Source organism: Lutra lutra, chromosome 11 (genome assembly GCF_902655055.1).
Source record: "Lutra lutra chromosome 11, mLutLut1.2, whole genome shotgun sequence".
In the NCBI taxonomy this organism is placed as follows: domain Eukaryota; kingdom Metazoa; phylum Chordata; class Mammalia; order Carnivora; family Mustelidae; genus Lutra; species Lutra lutra.
In genome coordinates, this window is record NC_062288.1 from 26633101 (window position 1) to 26652324 (window position 19224).

The 19224-nt window shown below is 33.8% G+C and overlaps 1 protein-coding gene across 9 annotated transcripts in view; it reads right to left on the reverse strand.

Moving 5' to 3' along the window:
• The window catches only part of CACNA2D1 (calcium voltage-gated channel auxiliary subunit alpha2delta 1), a 506784-nt gene that overhangs the window by 55188 nt on the left and 432372 nt on the right, over window positions 1-19224 (reverse strand). For 4 of the 9 annotated variants that reach the window (XM_047694235.1, XM_047694234.1, XM_047694236.1 and 1 more), the window contains exons 13-19: window positions 14452-14530; window positions 13264-13313; window positions 11769-11858; window positions 7263-7340; window positions 5269-5343; window positions 4917-4991; window positions 1836-1892 (exon numbers count right to left, since the gene is read on the reverse strand). In XM_047694235.1, coding sequence (XP_047550191.1) covers window positions 1836-1892; window positions 4917-4991; window positions 5269-5343; window positions 7263-7340; window positions 11769-11858; window positions 13264-13313; window positions 14452-14530 — 504 coding nt within the window. Of the gene's footprint in view, window positions 1-1835; window positions 1893-4916; window positions 4992-5268; window positions 5344-7262; window positions 7341-11768; window positions 11859-13263; window positions 13314-14451; window positions 14531-19224 lie in introns of those variants that run through there. The other 5 variants (XM_047694238.1, XM_047694237.1, XM_047694240.1 and 2 more) reach the window with 2 other exon arrangements.

Consider the following 19224-nt stretch of genomic DNA (forward strand, 5'->3'; position numbering starts at 1 on the left):
TCCCAATCCAACATATAAAGACACAGAGAAGAGAATGAAATCATAAAAGCAAAATGTCATGCATAACTTGTACTTTTTAAATGGCAAGCTAGCTGACCATTTTTTAAAAGACCAATGACAGGCACAGTGATTGAAAAACCTGGAAGTAGAATCTTCTAGTAAAAAAAAGCACCAAGCAAGTCTTGATTCCCAAGAAGGGAATCAAGTCCCTTCTGTCCCAATGCTTTTGTTTGGTATTTTAATATCTAACATTCCTCATGTACAAAATTTTAACATCAGCTGACATAAAAACAACATCATTTGTAGAACTAAAGTAGGCTTTTACACAAATTTTAAATGGAAATACATAATAGCTAGTATTATGAAAATTACTATCTACTTCAAATAATATTTTTCCAAATTAAAAAATCTTGTGTGGTCACCAATTTGCCATTTCAGCTTTCCTTAGAAGGAAAAGGAAAATAAAACAAACCATTTTTTTAGGTTGTTTATTTTCAAATTATATCCTAATATTTACATGCAATATTTGAAAGTACAATAAAAATGAAAATTCACTAAAATGACATGAATGTAAAAAGTGTCATTGAATACACAAAAAGAAGCATGCAAGGAGAGTAATATAAAACAACTGAATAAATCAAGGTAAGACATAAATAAAATTTTAACCTCTACAGTTATCATAAAAGATATGAAGACTGATACAACAACATGAAGATAAGAATGCACAGAATTCTAGAGCTACAAGAAACCAGAAGGGTCTCTGCACTTGAGAACAACCTGGAAAACTTGAAACACTATTCATTAACCTGGGTCCCATCCCTGGGCATATTAAATCAGAATTTGCAGGAGAGGGAGCTGGAGATCAACATGTATATTTAATTTCCTGGGGGAACATACAATGTAGGATAAAAAGAAACAATTATTCTTAGTTCAATCCTCCTGCTTTTCAGGTTAAGAAATTAAAGTAAGATGGGGTTTAATGAACTCCTCAAAGATACAGTATTAGCTGTAAGTACAACTAACGTAAAATTCTGTTTTACTAGTTCACAGCTTAATAATCTCTTCTTACTATCATACTACATCTCCACTATATCATTAATTTTATTTTAAAGCAATGACAGACTTATATGTAAAACATTAAGTCACACTGAACTTCCTTTAGAATTCTGAAATTGTCTTACTGTACTAATTCCCTTACTATACTGCACTAAACTGGAGAAGTATCCTTTCTGATGATTTTTAGTGTAACTATAGAAATATGCGTACATAAAATAACATTTAAATTTTGCTGACAAAAGAGAAAAGATTTTGCCATGAGCCTGTTAGGCAATAAAAATGCACCTTTATTTGCAATTCTGGACATGTTAGTTAGCTTAAGGGAAATTTTTCTAACCTCTAATCCCCAAATACACTTTAGAAATACAAAGAAATTTGGCTTAAATTTTATGATTTATAGAAACTACCCCATCAGAGTTGCATTTTTATTTCCACTTAGAAGTTAATTTTGCAAACCATTGTTAGGATTACATGGATTTGACACTAATGTCACAATATTTAATAACAAATTTATTTTTAGAGGCCATCTCATTATGATTGCTCTGATTAATGAATTACATAGTTTGCCAGCAATCTTGAGTTAGCAAATGCATACCCTCTGCCATCATTAATAACATTTTTGCTCCAGTTTATTGAGGAATGATGCTCATCTCCAACTCATGCTCTGGAAGCTTGAGGTCAGGAAAAGCAGCATTAATCATATGCTTTTAGGAAGAGAAGCTTAATCTCAACTCTGATTTAGCAAATTTGAAGCCACTGCTAACTTCATTCACAGTTACCTGAACATTGGGTCTCCTTTTTCTTAAATTAATTGTTGGTATACCTACACCAATAGGCTGAAGCAACAGAAAGATGGTAATTCATCGTGCTACATATCAACACAGGTAAGGCTTCTACCCTACAGTCAATTTTATGAGATAGTTCCTTGATCAGAAAGAGATACCACAGAGTCCATGATGAGTCAACAAATAAAATGAAAGTTTAAAAATATTTGTGGTGAATAAAAAATTTTATGCTAGTAGAAATACTCAAAAAAATGTTTAGCAAAATGACTCCTTATTTTCCATTTTTTTTCCTCCAAAGAAATACATATTTGGGAAGTGAGAAAGATAGTTTGCCTCAGATAACTTTTATGCTGATTAAAAGAAAAAAAAAAAAGCAAATTTTAGAATTTACATGATTCAAATGTGTTCAAATATAAATATTATAGGATATTGAAAAGTGTTAATATTAAACCCCTAAAATTTGTGCCTTGTTTTCTGAAGTGTTACCAAATGTTTTATCCATGGAACTAAAGGAGAATTTAATCTTAACACTGTAAAATGTATTCTATTTTTTATAATTTTTGTAGACTCATTTTAAATATTGAATTCTAAAATATTGACTTCTAAAAAATAAAATATTATGTCCAATTTCCTATACAATAAATATTTCTTAGGATTGACCAAAATTAGGTATCTAGTAAGTATACCTGATCTGGTTATTTCCATGAAACAAAATGGAAGAAATTTAAAATGCATTTGGAAACAAAGCAGTATACATAATCCAGTATTTGTTAAAATGTGGTCACGATAGAGACAGTATGCTCTGAGAAATAGTATTCCTTAGAAAATTAGATAAACAAAGTTTTATAGCTACTTTATTTCCTGTTACCAAGTCTTTTTAAAGGATATTCATACAGCCTTCTACAAACTACAAAATTATACTGATAATTTAAGATTATAGTTTCAGGAAGCAAACACAAGGCGCTCAGCAAAGAATACTTGTAATAACACTAAACTTTGACCTTGTTAAATAATAAGGGATACTACAGAAGCAGAGCATTATCTTCCTTTATTTCTACGGGTTAAGCCGCTGCCTTCGGCTCAGGTCATGATCCCAGGTCCTGGGTTCAAGCCCCACATCGGGCTTTCTGCTCAGCAGGGAGCCTGCTTCCTCCTCACTCTCTGCCTGCCTCTCTGCCTACTTGTGATTTCTCTCTGTCAAATAAATAAATAAAATCTTAAAAAAAAAAATATGAAAAGCTGACATACTCTTGAAGAAAAATCACTTGGGCTATAATAAGGGTTTCTATAGAATTTATATTCTCATTGTAATTTTATGAGTTTTAGTAAATTATTCCAAATCTGAGCCAAATGTATGTTAACATCAAAGAGTAAAAAAAAAAAATTTCTCCATAAATACTGGTTATTAGTAGAGTGTATAGAAGGGGAAAACGCTTTTCAAATTACTGCCTCTAAGTGATAGATTTATATCTATATATCATATGTGCATTATTCTCATTATTCTTTATTTTTTTGTCTAAATAATAAAGTTCCTTTGGGGGAAGGGGTTAAGACCTACCATCATAAAAACGGGGATCCTTCACACCCTTCAGCACATAATACTGTTACTGCTTTTAAATCACTTCAGTTGTGGAAATATAATTGAAAATATACTGGATATACAAAGACCAAAGAATAATATTGCAAATTTTTAAAAAATCTTAAGAATGATTTAGAAAGATAGAAATTTTCAACTGTGACAAAATCACGGACTGTTTAGCTAATCATAAATAACTTTATTAAGAAGAACTCAATAGACATGTTTATAAAGAGCTGTGATAGGATTCATAATAATGGGGAAAATGCCTATACTACATTTATAATTTTAAAAAAGCCACTGAGAAATAATGCAGGGTGATCAGGAGCTACATTTGATTAGCTAATATTTACATCACGATGGATTTTATATGGACCTTCCAAAGTAGAATTAAAATTGACACCATTTATTGTAATCACTTAGTATGGTTTTGTATTCAATTTCAGTGGTTCTTAATTATCATTGACTGGAATATTTAAATGACTCAATATTAAATGTATGTGTTTATGCACCTCCTTCTGTATGCCCTAAAATACCACGAACATCAAATTCCCGTGGCTGAGGGAAAGAAGGTAGTAAGCCTAAATTCCAATGTATTTCCCTCCAGCATGGGTCAAAGTATCTTCAGAATTATCTTCAAAGTTAAACAGTATCTTGAAGATGCTTATAAATTACAACAACGTAATATAGGAAGGTTGTGCCACTTTCTGCTTCTAGATAAATATATATTCACCCCACCTGTGAAGCACTAATAGAAAGTAAAATAAGTTGGAGGAGACATGTAGGAAAATATTTATATCTTGGCATAAAGATTAGGATAAAATGGTTTATCTATGGAATTTTATCCCTTCTGCACAACTCCCTGATGAATAAACACTTCCCATTTCTTTCTTTTTTTTTTTCTTCAGTGTTCTAGCATTCATTGTTTATGCACCAAACCCAGTGCTCCATGCGATACGTGCCCTCCTTAATACCCACCACCTGGCTCATTTCTGAAGCCCATCCTGTGGAGTTTTACTTAACTGATTTTCATTCATAGTTTTATAAGCCTGTCCAAAAGTAGAAAGAAAAGCCCTCTGGGAAATGAAAAGGAGAGATAATTACCAGAACAAAGGGTGTTGGAACCTGTGGCCTGAGCACAGAGGAACATTACTTACACTTATCAGGTTCACACCCATCTGGGGCAATCTCCTCACTACCTTCCCGCCTTAATGACAATCCCAAGTGGGATGTGTGAACTCAGGCAGGGGCGATAATGGCGGTCTCTGAGGTGTGAATACTGGTTAGTCAAATATTCGATAGAAATATGGGATAGCTGAATTGCTAAGAGAAAAATGAGACCTGCTTTCACACTTTCATATACTATAAACTGTGGTCTTGTCATCCATTAACATTATAGATATAACATTCTTTTATATGTAGTCCTGTGTAGTGAGTTTAACACTAACTATTAATTTTACAGAATTGCATAAGTCACTATAAACATATTATATACATACCTTTGGCTGAAGATTTGGGTGTAATAAAACATAACCATTAGGATCAATTGCAAAATAATAGCCATTGGGGCACAGCTGGGAAAAAACAAAAAACAAAAAACAAAACTTTCAAGATGTCTGAATCACAATCAGAAATCACATTCTTTAAAAGAAAAAAATCTTTAATACATTTTAAAGCACGAGGAAAGATAACATGGTATCTTTATAATTTAAGATCCTTTTTAACATTTAGCTCTTTCATGAAGTTAACTGCACATGATTTTTGAGAATTACTTAAATACTTTATAGACAAGCTAAATTAGTACAAAGCTCTAAAATGAAAAAGATACCCAAAAAGTAAATTTCATCTTACTGTAAAACGTGGTGTTAGTCGTTTAATATCTTCCAAAGACACATCAACTCCCATCACACCAAGAATCAGCTGGTTCTATTAATGAAATAGCAAAAAGGAAGTGTATTTTATACTCAAAACACATATATTTCTACACAATTGCTACATACGCTCATCCTTTGCTTGACAAGTTGTATTCCATACTAACTAAAACATAATAAGGGTAAGACACTTTTTGGTATCAGTCTACAATGATTCTCACCCACAACTTTATGATTATCATTTCACTTTAAAAAATGACATCTTGATAAAAAATAAAAAATAAATAAAAAAAAATAAAAAAATAAAAAATGATATCTTGATAAGTGCAGCTAAAATAGAAAAAATAGGAAATTTTTCTTTGATGCCTCTGCTTGTACTCGTTATCTCTATTATTTATTTTAATTACTCTGTATAGTCAGTTGTAGTTATATATGAGAGAGTACTTAGTGACTGTGGTATACTGTGATTAAAACATCACAAAAATGTCCGGCCTGAAGATATTAGGTAACGTGAAATGAGAAAACAATGGATTTTTTTTTTTTTTTTTTTGGTTGTTGACTGTACCTATCCTGAAAAGTATGTGACCTCATTGTAATAAAACAGCAGAAACCCTCAAGACCCTGTTTCTCAGTGCCGGTAACTTCTAAATATGAAACAATGGGCATCAAAACTTTAGTTCCAAGTCAACAGGGCTAGGTGGCAAACTGCTATCATAATCTTCCCCGGGACGTTAAAGATGAAAATGGTGTTAAAATTTAGAATCGTGAATTTTTGTTTTAAATAGAATTACGTAAATTACAAAATAAAATGTTACAAAGAAAATTATAAAATCCACTCAACAGTTATTATGAGAACTCTGTGAATTTTGTATAGGTACACAGAGAGTGAGAAAGTTTTGTCAACAATCATATTCTTTTGCTAGGGACCAATCCTACTCTAAACAAGAGTTCCTAATTAAAGCAATTCCTTACATGGTCCATCTGAGAGTTAGACAATTACTCTTCTATGGATTGATTTAGATCCCACAGATATTTAATAATAATGGTTTCCCAAAGAGGAATAACTAGTGTTTTTGATGGCCACAGTATTAAAAGAGAAAGAGTTCAACTGAAATTTATAATAACTAACAAAGAAGAGTAAGTGCAGAAGATTTCATTATGCCATAAACCGGAAATAAATTTCCCTCTAATCTGGAATGTCAAGCAAACCATAAAATCAGTATTTAGTATTAAAAAAAAATCTGAATTTTTCCTGCAATCCTAAATTCTTTCTGATGCAAGCTAAGAAACAGGAATGCAACACTACTTCAAAATCAGGAGTATTTGAAAAATAAGGAATGGAATTTAGCAAATACAAGATATAGATTTTTCAGAACCTTAAGTTGGTAGCATCTTATTGCACTAATATTACCAGTGCTCCAGAAATCAACACTGCTAAGAAATTCATGTAGTATTTTTCTTGAATCTTAAAAAGTAGAAAAAAATGGAGAATTATCCATTTTAAATCAGACACTTATGTGATGCTTAAAAAATATTGGTTGAATGGGAATTGGAGGAGGAATGATTCAATAAATATACCTCTATACACTGGCTACAAACATCACCATGGTTTTTGTTCTTGGGGTTTTTCTTTCTGAGCTACAAGGATATCTCAGACACATTAAAAAAAGTGGGGGGGGATACCATAGTATTGCCCATTTATCATGTAATTATTCCCAGAGTCTGAACTTGTGCTCTCATCAGTTCATACTTAAATAGAGTTAAGTTGAATCCTGGCTCTGGGGAAACAGAGAACTTGACCTGCATTTCCTTTTTCCCAGGTGGTTATCACATAGGCAGCTGTTCCCTCTTACTTCTGGTCTCACAAGACAGTTACTTTGTATGTATTTCCTTATAGAAATATCTTATCCACACTCAGCTTCAATGTCACCATTTATCATTTATTATTATTAATTTTATCAATTAACTTTTAACCTTTAAGTTTGTCTTATTTTCAACTTGGCCTGTTATGTTGAAGACCGGAAGAGTTCCAGTAATGACAAGTCCTAGTTCCTAAAAATAGATTCAGAAAGAAAAGGCAAATTAGAATTACAATTTAAACTTTGTCATTCTGCATTAGTCTCTGGTATCTGACTGACTCTGGATTTTATGGTTACATTATAAAGAGACACAAAGAATTATTAAGGCATTTTGAAAGCTTTTTAAAAAAATTCTATTTTTATTTTCTTTAAAACGTCAATGAAAAAGTCTGGGAAATAATCAGAATCGATTAGGCAGCTACTGAAGTATGCAACATCTAAAATAATAGCCCAAGAGAGCACTGCAAATAACTTAAAAAAAAAAAAAATCAAAGGACACTAAATATTTCAGTCACCCTGCCCTTCCACCCTTCTGTTCACAGTGACACTTTACCTGACATTATAGGATTCCATAAGCAGGGTGATAATAAAATACTGTTTCATAGGATTTATTTGCCTTCCTTTTGCTAGCTTCATTCTTAATTTTTTCATGCCCTAAGCCAAAGGCTTCATGCTACATCACAGATGTAGAGCAGGATAAACAGAAGAAACACATTATCAATACTGCGTTTCTGCAACAGTCTAGGTAAATACTACGCTGTTCTAAAGATGAAATAATGCTTCTAAATACCCTCCAAAACAAATAGTACTTTTTGACAAAGTAAAATAATGTAGCTAACTGTAAGCATCAAATCCAACAGTCTGGTCATGAAGCAAAATACACATGAACAAAAATAATGACCTAGTGTTAATCAGAATGGACATAATTTCAGATATTAAATGAATCCAAGGAGAGTGGTGGAAATTTACCGATTTTCAGGTCAGAGTTTTTTTCTTTTATTACTGCTATCTATAGCAGTTACATATAGTTTTGCCATTATTTCATGTCAAAACTACATTTTCAAAAGAGCCACACTTTATTTATTTTTTTAATTTATTTATTTGACACAGAGAGAGAGATCACAAGTAGACAGAGAGGCAGGCAGAGAGAGGAAAGGAAGAAGTCTCCCTGCTGAGCAGAGAGCCCGATGCAGGGCCGGATCCCAGAACTCTGAGACCATGACCTGAGCAGAAGGCACTGAGCCACCCAGGTGCCCCTAGAGCCACACTTTAAAATGGTTTAAAAATTACCACTTAAAATTTCAAATTTGCTAGGCTGAGAAAATGTTAATAATCTTCTTGTGAATAACAACCCCAAATCAACATCTCATGACCCTTGTTCTAATTCCAGAAACAGCATGGCTTCGAGGAGAAAATGTCTTGGGCAATAGTTCATAATCATGTGGGAAGCCCAAAAACAATGGGAACCGAATTAATGAAGGACAATCACACAGAGGCTTTTAGTATAACAAGATACCAAACTGTTTGGGACAAACACAATTAAGAAAACAGCTACACATAATTGGTGCACGATGATACACACGGTGGCTCTCGATTGAGTTGTAAGCCAGAATATTCAACAATGGAAACAGCCTTAGTTAAATATGCAAGTTCACATTCGCAATGAAAATTTTCCACCTCAATAAAGTCAGATTATAGATAATTCATACAACTTGTTTCCAAAACATAATTCTGTAAATATTCCTTTCGGAGAAATTATTATTTGAGTTACAACGTATATGCACAGCTTTTAAAATGCTAGAATGATATACGATAAAGTATATATGGAGACAATCAGCACTCACATTTGCATTTATACAGAGGATGGTAATTTGCTTCTAAATATGGTAATATCTGCCCTAAAATAAGATACTAGACTTCTAACAAAGGAGACAACATCACTGATGAACTCATTGGTGCCCAATTTCTATTTTGTCTCTCATTTACTAAGAGGACAAAAAAATTATACTCTATTCCTAGACACTGTGCCAGTCTCTAGAGGACAAAAAAGAGAAATAAGATTTCTGCTCTCCAAGAATTTATGTGATATTTTTATTTTCTTGATTCCAACTCTTTTCACCTTTCTTTTTGTCCAAAGAACCTTATTTTATCTCCCAAATAAAATGAACCATCACAGTCTTGTTTCTGTTCTTACCTCCAAGTGACCGAGGTAGCATTTTTCCAACATACCCAGCACCTGCCTGATCATACCGCACCCTTTTTGTGTGGGTTCACTGCTCCCCACCAACTGCAGAAACCTCACCTGAACTCTAAAGTTCAGCTAAACTATCACCAACTGTTTAAGCTCACCCTACACCATCCCCAAATATACAGCTTTTTTTTCTTCTGAATTGCCAGAGTTCTTCTCATTGTTCTCATTATGTTTATTACATTTTTGCCTTGGTATAGGTCTTGGAATATTTACTTTCTTTTTTTTTTTTTAATGTAACCGGCATGCACTGAGCAGCATATACTGTGAATCTTCGACATGCAGAGATTATACACATGTAATTAGAAATATAAGACACTCACTTTTCATTCTCAAGTTAGTAAAAGAATGCTCTATGTGTCCACTGGCTGGCCAATTCCTGTGACTCCTATTTTTTTTTTCTTGTTTTACATTTAGTTTCAGCTTATTGAACAGCACATTTAGAACCAAAAATCTCTCCCTAACGTCATTTGTGCTATCAGTAAGAAGCTTACCAACAATGCAGACTGCTGGTTAATGAACTTCTGGTCATAGGAAATCCTACAAGGCATAATTATTGACTCCTCCTATCATACCCTGTCCTGTGATGGATTCGGAAAAATGAAGCATTTTGACCATAGCCTAGATGACCATGTGACCTTAAATAAATATGTGATGTCAAGAAGGAACACTGGAACACTGGATGGTAATTTTAGTTAGGACTTGAGGTAAGCAAGCTTCACTTTATCTTTCTTAGCATGCAAAGCTGCTGTTAATAGTGCCTATTTTTCTTCCAACTTCCTGTATATGTTTATTTTACAAGAACCAAATGATAAGTAATTCTAAATGGATTGCATTTTGCCCTTTGGGGTCATCACTGCATTCAGAGAAGTAGTATCAGCATATAATTGTACTCCAAGTAGGAGAAAGGGTTATTGAATCAGCATTTACTTTTCAGGGCTCAATATTTTGGTTCTCCCTGATATATTACATTAATCAAATCATCAATAAAGTCCTCTCATCAAGATTAAGCATATGAATAAATCTTAAGTATGTTATTTACTATTTATAACTTTAACACTAGGAAAAGTAAAACGTACATTAAACAAGTTTTCTGAACTTAAGCTCTAATGATCTTTTGAGCTGAATGATTCTTTGTTGTATGCACATGCATGGAGTGAGGGGTCCGTCCTGTGTATTGGACAACGTTTGCTATAAGCACATAATCCCTGGCCTCTACCGATGGGATGCCAGAGGCCAGCCCTCCCCATCCTAGTCACAATAAGAGAAGACATCCATAGATACATGCAAATGACCTGTGCATGGCAAAATCACCCCCAACTGAGCACCGCTGCTTTGAAATACCATAGCATACTTATATTAAAACTTCCATTATACAATGGAAAACTTAATGTTTTTGTTATATCATACCACGTTTGATCATTTCAATGGCTTATTTCCATAAAAATCTGGGGTTGAATTTGAAAGCAGAGATTATATACAAAGAGGTTATTAGGTTTGTGATGACTTCAGACTAGGCTAAGATTCTTTGCCTATTTACTTCTGAGCTTTGTTGGGTCTGGCTTGAGTTGGGGAGGCTGTACATGCATCTGCTAGCTGAAGTCTACTTTAAAAACCTTTCCTCCAATTTTTATTCAAAGTCTGCAGTAGCAGGTATACATTCACATGACTTTAGCATACTATTTTTTTTTAAAGATTTTATTCATTTATTTGACAGAGAGAGAGAGAGACAGTGAGAAAGGGAACACAAGCAGGGGGAGTGGGAGAGGGAAAAACAGGCTTCCCGCTGAGCAGAGAGCCCGATTCAGGACTCGATCCTAAGGCCCTGGGATCATGACCTGAGCTGAAGGCAGACTCTTAACGACTGTGCCACGCAGGCATCCCAGTTTTTTGTTTGTTTTTTTTTTTTTTAACATAAAAATTCAAAATGTTATTGAAAGGGCCACAAATTCAAGATTTGAGGTTCGAGGGGCGCCTGGGTGGCTTAGTGGGTTAAAGCCTCTGCCTTCTGCTCAGGTCATGATCTCAGGGTCCTGGGATCGAGCCCCACATCGGGCTCTCCACTCAGCAGGGAGCCTGCTTCCCCCTCTCTCTCTGCCTACTTGTGATCTGTCAAATAAATAAAAAATCTTTAAAAAAAAAAAGATTTGAGGTTCGAAATCCCACATTCATAACAGATCACCTAAAAAATAAAGTAACACTTTACATTTGTGATTAGACAAGTCTAAGTTTTTAAGTGTATTATCTAAATTCTAGCAAAAAAAGGTTGCAATAGAAGAACTTTTGGAAACGATAAATGTCACCTAGAAGGTAGCAGAAATGGCTGCATGCTTTTGTTAAGGATGGTCTGTGGCTGAACAGCCAGTGTCTTACCAGTGCATCCAGGTACACATTTGTCCATTGGACTTGCTTAGCCTTGTCTCCTGCTAATACCATTGGTCTACCCAGAACATCCAAATATTCCTATTAAGAAAAAAAAAGAAAGAAAAGGGTAAGGGGTTGAAAACCGGAAATGCTATACTAAAAACAAAACCAAAATAACTCTACAGAAGAAAATTACCTAGAGGTAAAAATAAATATGGACTCAAAGAGAGTAAATATGTAACCATTTAATTCCTATTTTGGACAGACCATAACTGGTATCTCTACATACTTTGAATCAACAATATTTAGCTCATGTTGTTTATATAATATATCTACCCCAGTTTTTTTCTAATAACAAAACATTCTTTTTCTGAGGTACAGCCAATGATAAGTGAAATACGTTCCTTGTGAATTGCTTTATGTTAATCTAAACTATTTAAGTCTCTGTGATTTACTGGATGGAATCACGCAAATGTGAAATAATAAAGCAGCCACATACTTGCTTTCATATCACAGATTGTTTGGCTGAAATTCAAAGCTACATTTAAACATATCAAAAAATAAATGAAATACTTGTGCCAAGTAAGACATCAGACTGAAGTGCAGCTGCTGTTTCATTTCAACATAAAACACAGTCAGTATTCAGTTCCACAGATGCCATGTTATTTATGTTCAATTTTGACTTAGTCTATTTTGTGGATCCTCAGTTATGTTTAAAGTTGAGTAATGATTTTAAATTTTTATGAATACTTGAAAATAATATACATTTAAATTAATTTGCTTCACTCTACAAGGTTATTTAACAGGCATATTTTAACTGAATGGTTAAATGTGATATGGGGATAAGGAAGGCACTTGTTGGGATGAACATGGGGTGTTACATGTAAATGATGAATCACTACATTCTACTCCTGAAACCAGTATTACGCTTTATGTTAACTAACTAGGATTTAAATAACAATTTGAAAAAAAAATTCAATAATTAAAAATAAAATAAAATAAATGGTTATAGAAAAAAATCATCTCCTTGTCAAAAGTTTTATTTTAAACAGATAAATAGATCTACAGCGGTTATTTGAGAAGTTATCTGAATTCTGGTTAGAATCCATATAGTTTGTCCAGATTAAGTATTGCTTAACTTTCTTTGTGGGACCTGTACCTTGAAGAAACTAATTTAAGTCTCTGAAATAGAACCAAGTTCAAGTTAAATGAAACAAGACTGTTAGTAAATTTTCATTTTATTTATTTTCAGTGATGTTTTTAACATCTTAGATGAACAGCATACACAGTTTTTTACCTGAGTTTTCAATATGTGAAAACACTTTGAACTTTAATGAAATAGCAATCAATACATCACCATGATACTCATCATTTTGTTACAAATACAATACTATGGATCATTTTTTCACTTTCACCTATTTTCTCCAACTGAGCATATTTAAAGCAGCAAAGAAACATCTTTTTCTTTGAAAACATAATTTAAACAAATTTTTAATAACCATACCTGAGTATTGATTCTTATTGCTCCAATGGAAGGAATTTCATAATAATAACCTGAAACATACACATACATATTTTTATATATCTAAATATCACATTACCATACATGGCCACGAAACTTTTTAGGTCTTTGGAGGAAAAAAGACCTTTTTTTTTTTTTTCCACTTCTAATTGAGCAAACACTAACATATCAATACCACCAATAAATGTAGAAAAGGTTGGATTAATGTATATCCCTAACAAATGCATAATCTTTGTGAGAAATTTCACTATGTTTCTTATAAACTGTATCAGATATATATGTGGTTTTTCTACTTCACAGTAGGGAACCTGGCATTTTTTAAAATACTCTATTGCTGGAGAAATTCTTAAAGACACATGATAATGGGTATCTGACAATTACATTTATATGAAATATTTGCCTAAATATGATTTTCGTCATAAATTGAGGTTCCCTTTATTGCTATGTGATCAGTTTTTCAAATAACATTTTCAGTTTTTTTCTGTGTACCTAGGGAACAGGGGCTTACTACACAAAACGAGAATTACCTAGGAATGTGTAAGACATTTTAAAGAAAATTCAATCACTCAGGAAAAAAAGGAACTTATATGTCATACTTTCTTACGTGTAAGTTTTATGTAATTCAGATATTCGTTCATTCCTAATTTTTCAGGTAAGATTCTATTTGATGAGTAGCATTAAATATCTTTAAATAAAGCATAGAATGATATCAATATATGATATCAGATATCATATGATCAAATGTCTGAATTTTTATATACTGTAATAGTAATAGTAATAATTTCCAAGTGTTTTGCGTGTGGGTTTTCTCCGCAGAAAACACATTTAACATCTTGGCGCACCTAGGTGGCCAGTCAGTTAAGTGTCTGTCTCTTGGCTTTGGCTTGGGTCCTGAGACTGAGCCTGCATCAGCAATGTGGGGGCTGCTTAAAAGACTCTCTCTCCCCCTTCCCTCTGCCACTCACAACCCACGCCCCCCACTGCCCTGCTCTCTCTCTCCCAAATAATCTAAAAAAAAACCAAAAACCAAAAAAAAACATTCAACATCTTACACTTGTCTCTATTCCCGTAAACATTAGCTACAACTGGATCTTAAAAGAGAATACGTAGAACAACAACTACCAATTTAGTTTTAGTATTAAAATGCAGTCGAGAAAGCAGATCTGTTACCTTTATTTTCACAGGCCATCCACTGAATAGGTCCTCTGTCATAATTATGCTGACCAACTGAAAATGTGAACACGCGCACCTAGTGAATTGGAACACAGGGATCCGTTAGCCTGTGTGCAATTTAACTGATGGCAACACAAAAGAGCCAAAGCAAAAAACAAATGAAAGCATGCTTTTCAGCTGATAAATGTGACAAGAAAAATCAAGGCAGTCAATCTTTTAGGAAGTCACCAGAGAGAAACCCCATAACCTACTCTCAACAGGGACATCAGTCACTCAGTTTAAGATAGTACTTGGGTGCCCGATACCCGGTCCCGATCCTAAGGTTGCATTCAAAGAAATGGCATCTTTTACGCCCAACCGACTTCGCCTGTCTCACCTGGTTCAAACATATTATCCGCATACCTAGTCACTGCAAAAAATAATCAGTAGAAATAATAATTCCTATTTCATAAATATGTGATTATAACGAAGTAGGTAGGAGGGAGGTCATCATGCTTTTATTTGTTTAAGGCAATTATCTTAGTGATAGTTTCACTACTTTCACACCATGAAAATATTTAGTATGTACATACGTGATTATGGTGTCCTATTACTTTCTATAAAAGAGAACTCGCATATATAAATACGCATATTAAGCTCCTAGAATTTTGAAAGACGACCAAAATATCGACTGTTTCTAATGTGTTATAAGATAAGCAAATATTTTTAAAAACTCAGTTGAGATCGTTTTTAAATTATAGTAACATAAACGTTTATCAGAAGCCATTATATTTAATTATGAAAAGACTACAATTTCATAATAATATAAGAATATAGAGGATAAATTCAATGTCAACAAATTTTTAACAAAATGGCTATTTAGGATATATTGATTTTTACCAATTTAGTAATCTAAGTAAACCAGCATTTTAAGTTAAACATTTTAGCCTTTTCTAAAGATAAACATGCAGAAAATCACTTTTCCATGAATTCACATTCTGGTTTGAACTATGTTAACAGCTTTTCCCTAATTCATGTCGATTGACTGTTTGAACTGACATTTTCTAATTGTTTCGCCTGTTTCATCTTTGCACATGACCGCAGAGCACAAATCTCAAAAGAGATTTCACATCTGTTTTCTGTTCCTCCACTGGTCTTGGCCACACAGAGATCACTTCATAACAATCCCTGTCCCAAAACGTACACTGGAGATGGTGCTGTTTCACTGGTAAAGTTTTCTGTGAGTCACCCTTCACTCGTCCTGGCTTCTGGCTTGCCTCAGATATTTGCAGGACACATCTGAATTTGAATCATCTCAACTTAGAAGGACAAGTGACCCATTCTACGTTAACGGAAGTTGCCGACACCTATCTTAACCCTCAACCCGTATTCCTTAAATGTGTCAATTTCCTTTTCTTAAATTCTAAAAATTTATTTTGGGGGCTATCTATACAGATCATATTTCAAGGTTAGTGTTGCCTCTGACATAGTTGAACTTACTCCTAAATGGAAGTATTTCTGTAAACAGGTATGTCACCCAGCTGATAATTCAATTTCACTGCTATACCTTAAACAATTGTCACACGAATTAAGGGCAGGGAAAAAACCCAGATGCCCCAGAAAGCACGGGGGAAATCTTCACAGTGAAGATTTGAAAGTGTGCCTCAAATTTTCAATTTAAAGCACTGGTTTGTCTTGGTGTCTCTCTTGCCACAACAGTGTTCTGGTAAAATATTTTTCCACAAAAGACTTTTCAGTGAAGAGAAATAAATAAGACTAAATGAATTATTCTATCGATGTCCCTAGTAGAGAGGCAAGCATTTCTACTAACATAGGGGTTCCACTTAAACACATACCATGTGATTTTGACTGATGCTAGTCATCAAACAGTCCAAATAAACACAACCCAGTCAAAATACATACTAGAAAAAAAGCAAAACAGAAACTTCCCTCAAACAACAAAAATACTCGTTGCTTTGTTTTACTCCAAAAGTTGTGGCTAACCCTGAGGTTTGCAGACATGAAGATCTTAGAAGTTATCCAAATTAAGAAATTCAGAATCAGACCTGGGTGTAGAGGTGTAACATCTTAAAGCACACCAAACAGTGTGTGTGTGCCCCTCCCTGTGTGTTACTTTGCCACACAGAACCTCAGCTCTGTGAATAAAAGATTGACTGAATTATTCCCATATTATAATTTCATAATCTGTACCTCTTAATTTTTATTTGCCTTATGTAGATGTTGTTAGACACTATTTTTCTGAAATTTCCCTCCCCATGGTGACTAAGATCTTAAAGAATTTTAAATTCAACCTTCTTCTTATAATCTTTGCAACTGCCTTACCATTACAGTATTTCCAACATCTTTCTAATATACCCAAGACACTTATATTTTTCTTGGTAGATACACACATGTGCATGTGTACATGCACGCACACACACAGACACAAACACACACACTGTGTACATTTTAATGATTTTATAGGCTGCTCAAAATATTGATATTGATCAAAATTTTTGATATTAATCAAATTTTGATATTAATCAAAATTTCTTGGTTGAGAAAAAGTTTAATACAGAGCACCCTAGCTTTTAAATTCTTTGAGTAACAGTGAAAAAGCCAACATAAAAACTATTCCAATCCCAGCTGCCATACTCATGTTACATTTCATTTCTTGCCTTACATATTTTACCTAATTATGTACTAAGAATTTTAACTTCATTGATTTCAGGCACATGTGCAATATACAATGTTATAATGCATGTTCACAATAAACTGGTGAAATTTACAAGATCATATTTACATTCCTAACTTTCTGTTTCGAATTTTAAATCGGTTCATTCTTTCTAGTCTGTGCTCTATGACTGCCACCCTGTGGAATAGCGAACGAACTATCTCTGAAATTCCAAATGACAAATCCATAGAGATGATTGCTACCCTCCTTCCTCTGATGTTTTCCACTTCTTTAAATTTACTGTTTTCATTTAGCTGTAATTTGGGAGAAAGAGAAAAAAAATAAAGCAATTCCTTGAAATAGACACAATGCAAAAATTAAGGTAAATTACATTCTCAAGGATGTATATTTTTAGAATTCTTTTCTTTTTAGTATATTGGCATGATACATAAAAACAAATAAAATGACACATAAAAAACTCAAAATCCCTAATGTGTAGTCACACAAGCTAAATTTTTAAAAAAATATTTACTTATTTTACAGAGAGAGAGAGAGAGACAGCACAAGTGTGCACAAGTAGGGGAGCAGCAGGTAGAGGGAGGGGGAGAAGCAGGCTCCCTGCTGAGCAGGGAGCCCAATGCAGAGCTCCATCCCAGGACAACCTGAGCCAAAGGCAGATGCCTAACCTTCTGAGCCACCCACGAGCCCCTAAATATTTCATCTAAAGTCTCAATTAAGCAAATTACTTACTCTGAACCATGCCTTCATCAAAGCAGTCAACTTTTGTGGAGGAAAAATTTCTTTATCCATGCCCAGTAGTACATTTGTAATCCCAATACAGGATTCACATAACAAATGCATGCCAGAAACTTTGTAAATAAAATATTTCTAGAAAATGTGTTAAATGTTCCTCCACTAATCTGGATGATTTTTTAGTTAAGCTCATGTTTTTAAAAAATGGCCTCTTCAGGGTCATATATGAGACATACACAGTTTTAGATGGACTTAAAAATATTTTTCATCATGCTGGCAATTGGGTCTTTAGTAGAAACTTTTAATTTACAGCAAAGTTGGTTACTTAAAATAGATTATTAATTTGTTTCTTACAATATACCACCATTTTATAACTTTGTCCTACAATTCTAGACTTCTGCTAATCTGTTTTGTTTTGTTCTGTTTGTTGAAGACTAAAATAGTTGTCTTCAATTAAGATTTTTCCAAAGCCACAGGGTCAACCTATTTTAAAAAGCCATAGGAATTTCTTGTTTCCCAGCAGAACCCAGTTACTGGAAACTGTCACCTCAACAATTATCAGTTACCCAGAGTTCAAGTTTAATTTACAATAGGCAAATCTCCAAGGAATAATGGAACTGAGACTATAAAGAAAAGAAGCCAATAAAACTAAAATAAAAACTTCAGCTATTGAAACATGTTAGAAAAATGATGTCAAAAATGGGTTTTATTAATTTAGTGTGTGTACTGAAATTTTTGGCCTTCAGCCTATAAAAATACTAGATTGGATTGAATATTTTAGGAGAAAATTCTACAGTGGTTACCATAATTCACAAGAGTAACAGAATCCAGAGCGTTAGGATAACCCACATCCCTAGTTTCCTAGTATTATGAAATAAATAAAAGTGTCCACGTCCACCTTTCACACTAAGTTTACTTTATAAAGCCCAATGATCTGAAAGGTATTTGCAGTCTGCAAAGTTTTGATGGCTTAGTTTAATCTGTCTTAACCTCTTAACGCTGCAAGAAGCATGTCCCTTAGTGGAACAGTGCTGCTGTCTGACTATAAGGAAGGCTCCTGGGTGGGCAAATGATTGGCATAGCCCCACAAGGCTGCCCGGGAGACAGAGACAAATGACAGGCTAGGCGCATTCCACGTGAGCTTAGAAAATCTGGTCTGGAGATCATTTAAATTCTTGACTCTGCCACTTAGTAGCTGTATGACTTTTAACAAGCTCTTTAACTTCCCAAGTTTTGGTTTTCTAACTCCAAAATGGGGAGGATGGTGATGATGATGGTGGTGGTGGTGGTCATAAAAATATTTTTATCATATGATCATCCCCATTGTAAATGAAATGATACATATAAAGCTTTTATGTTACATG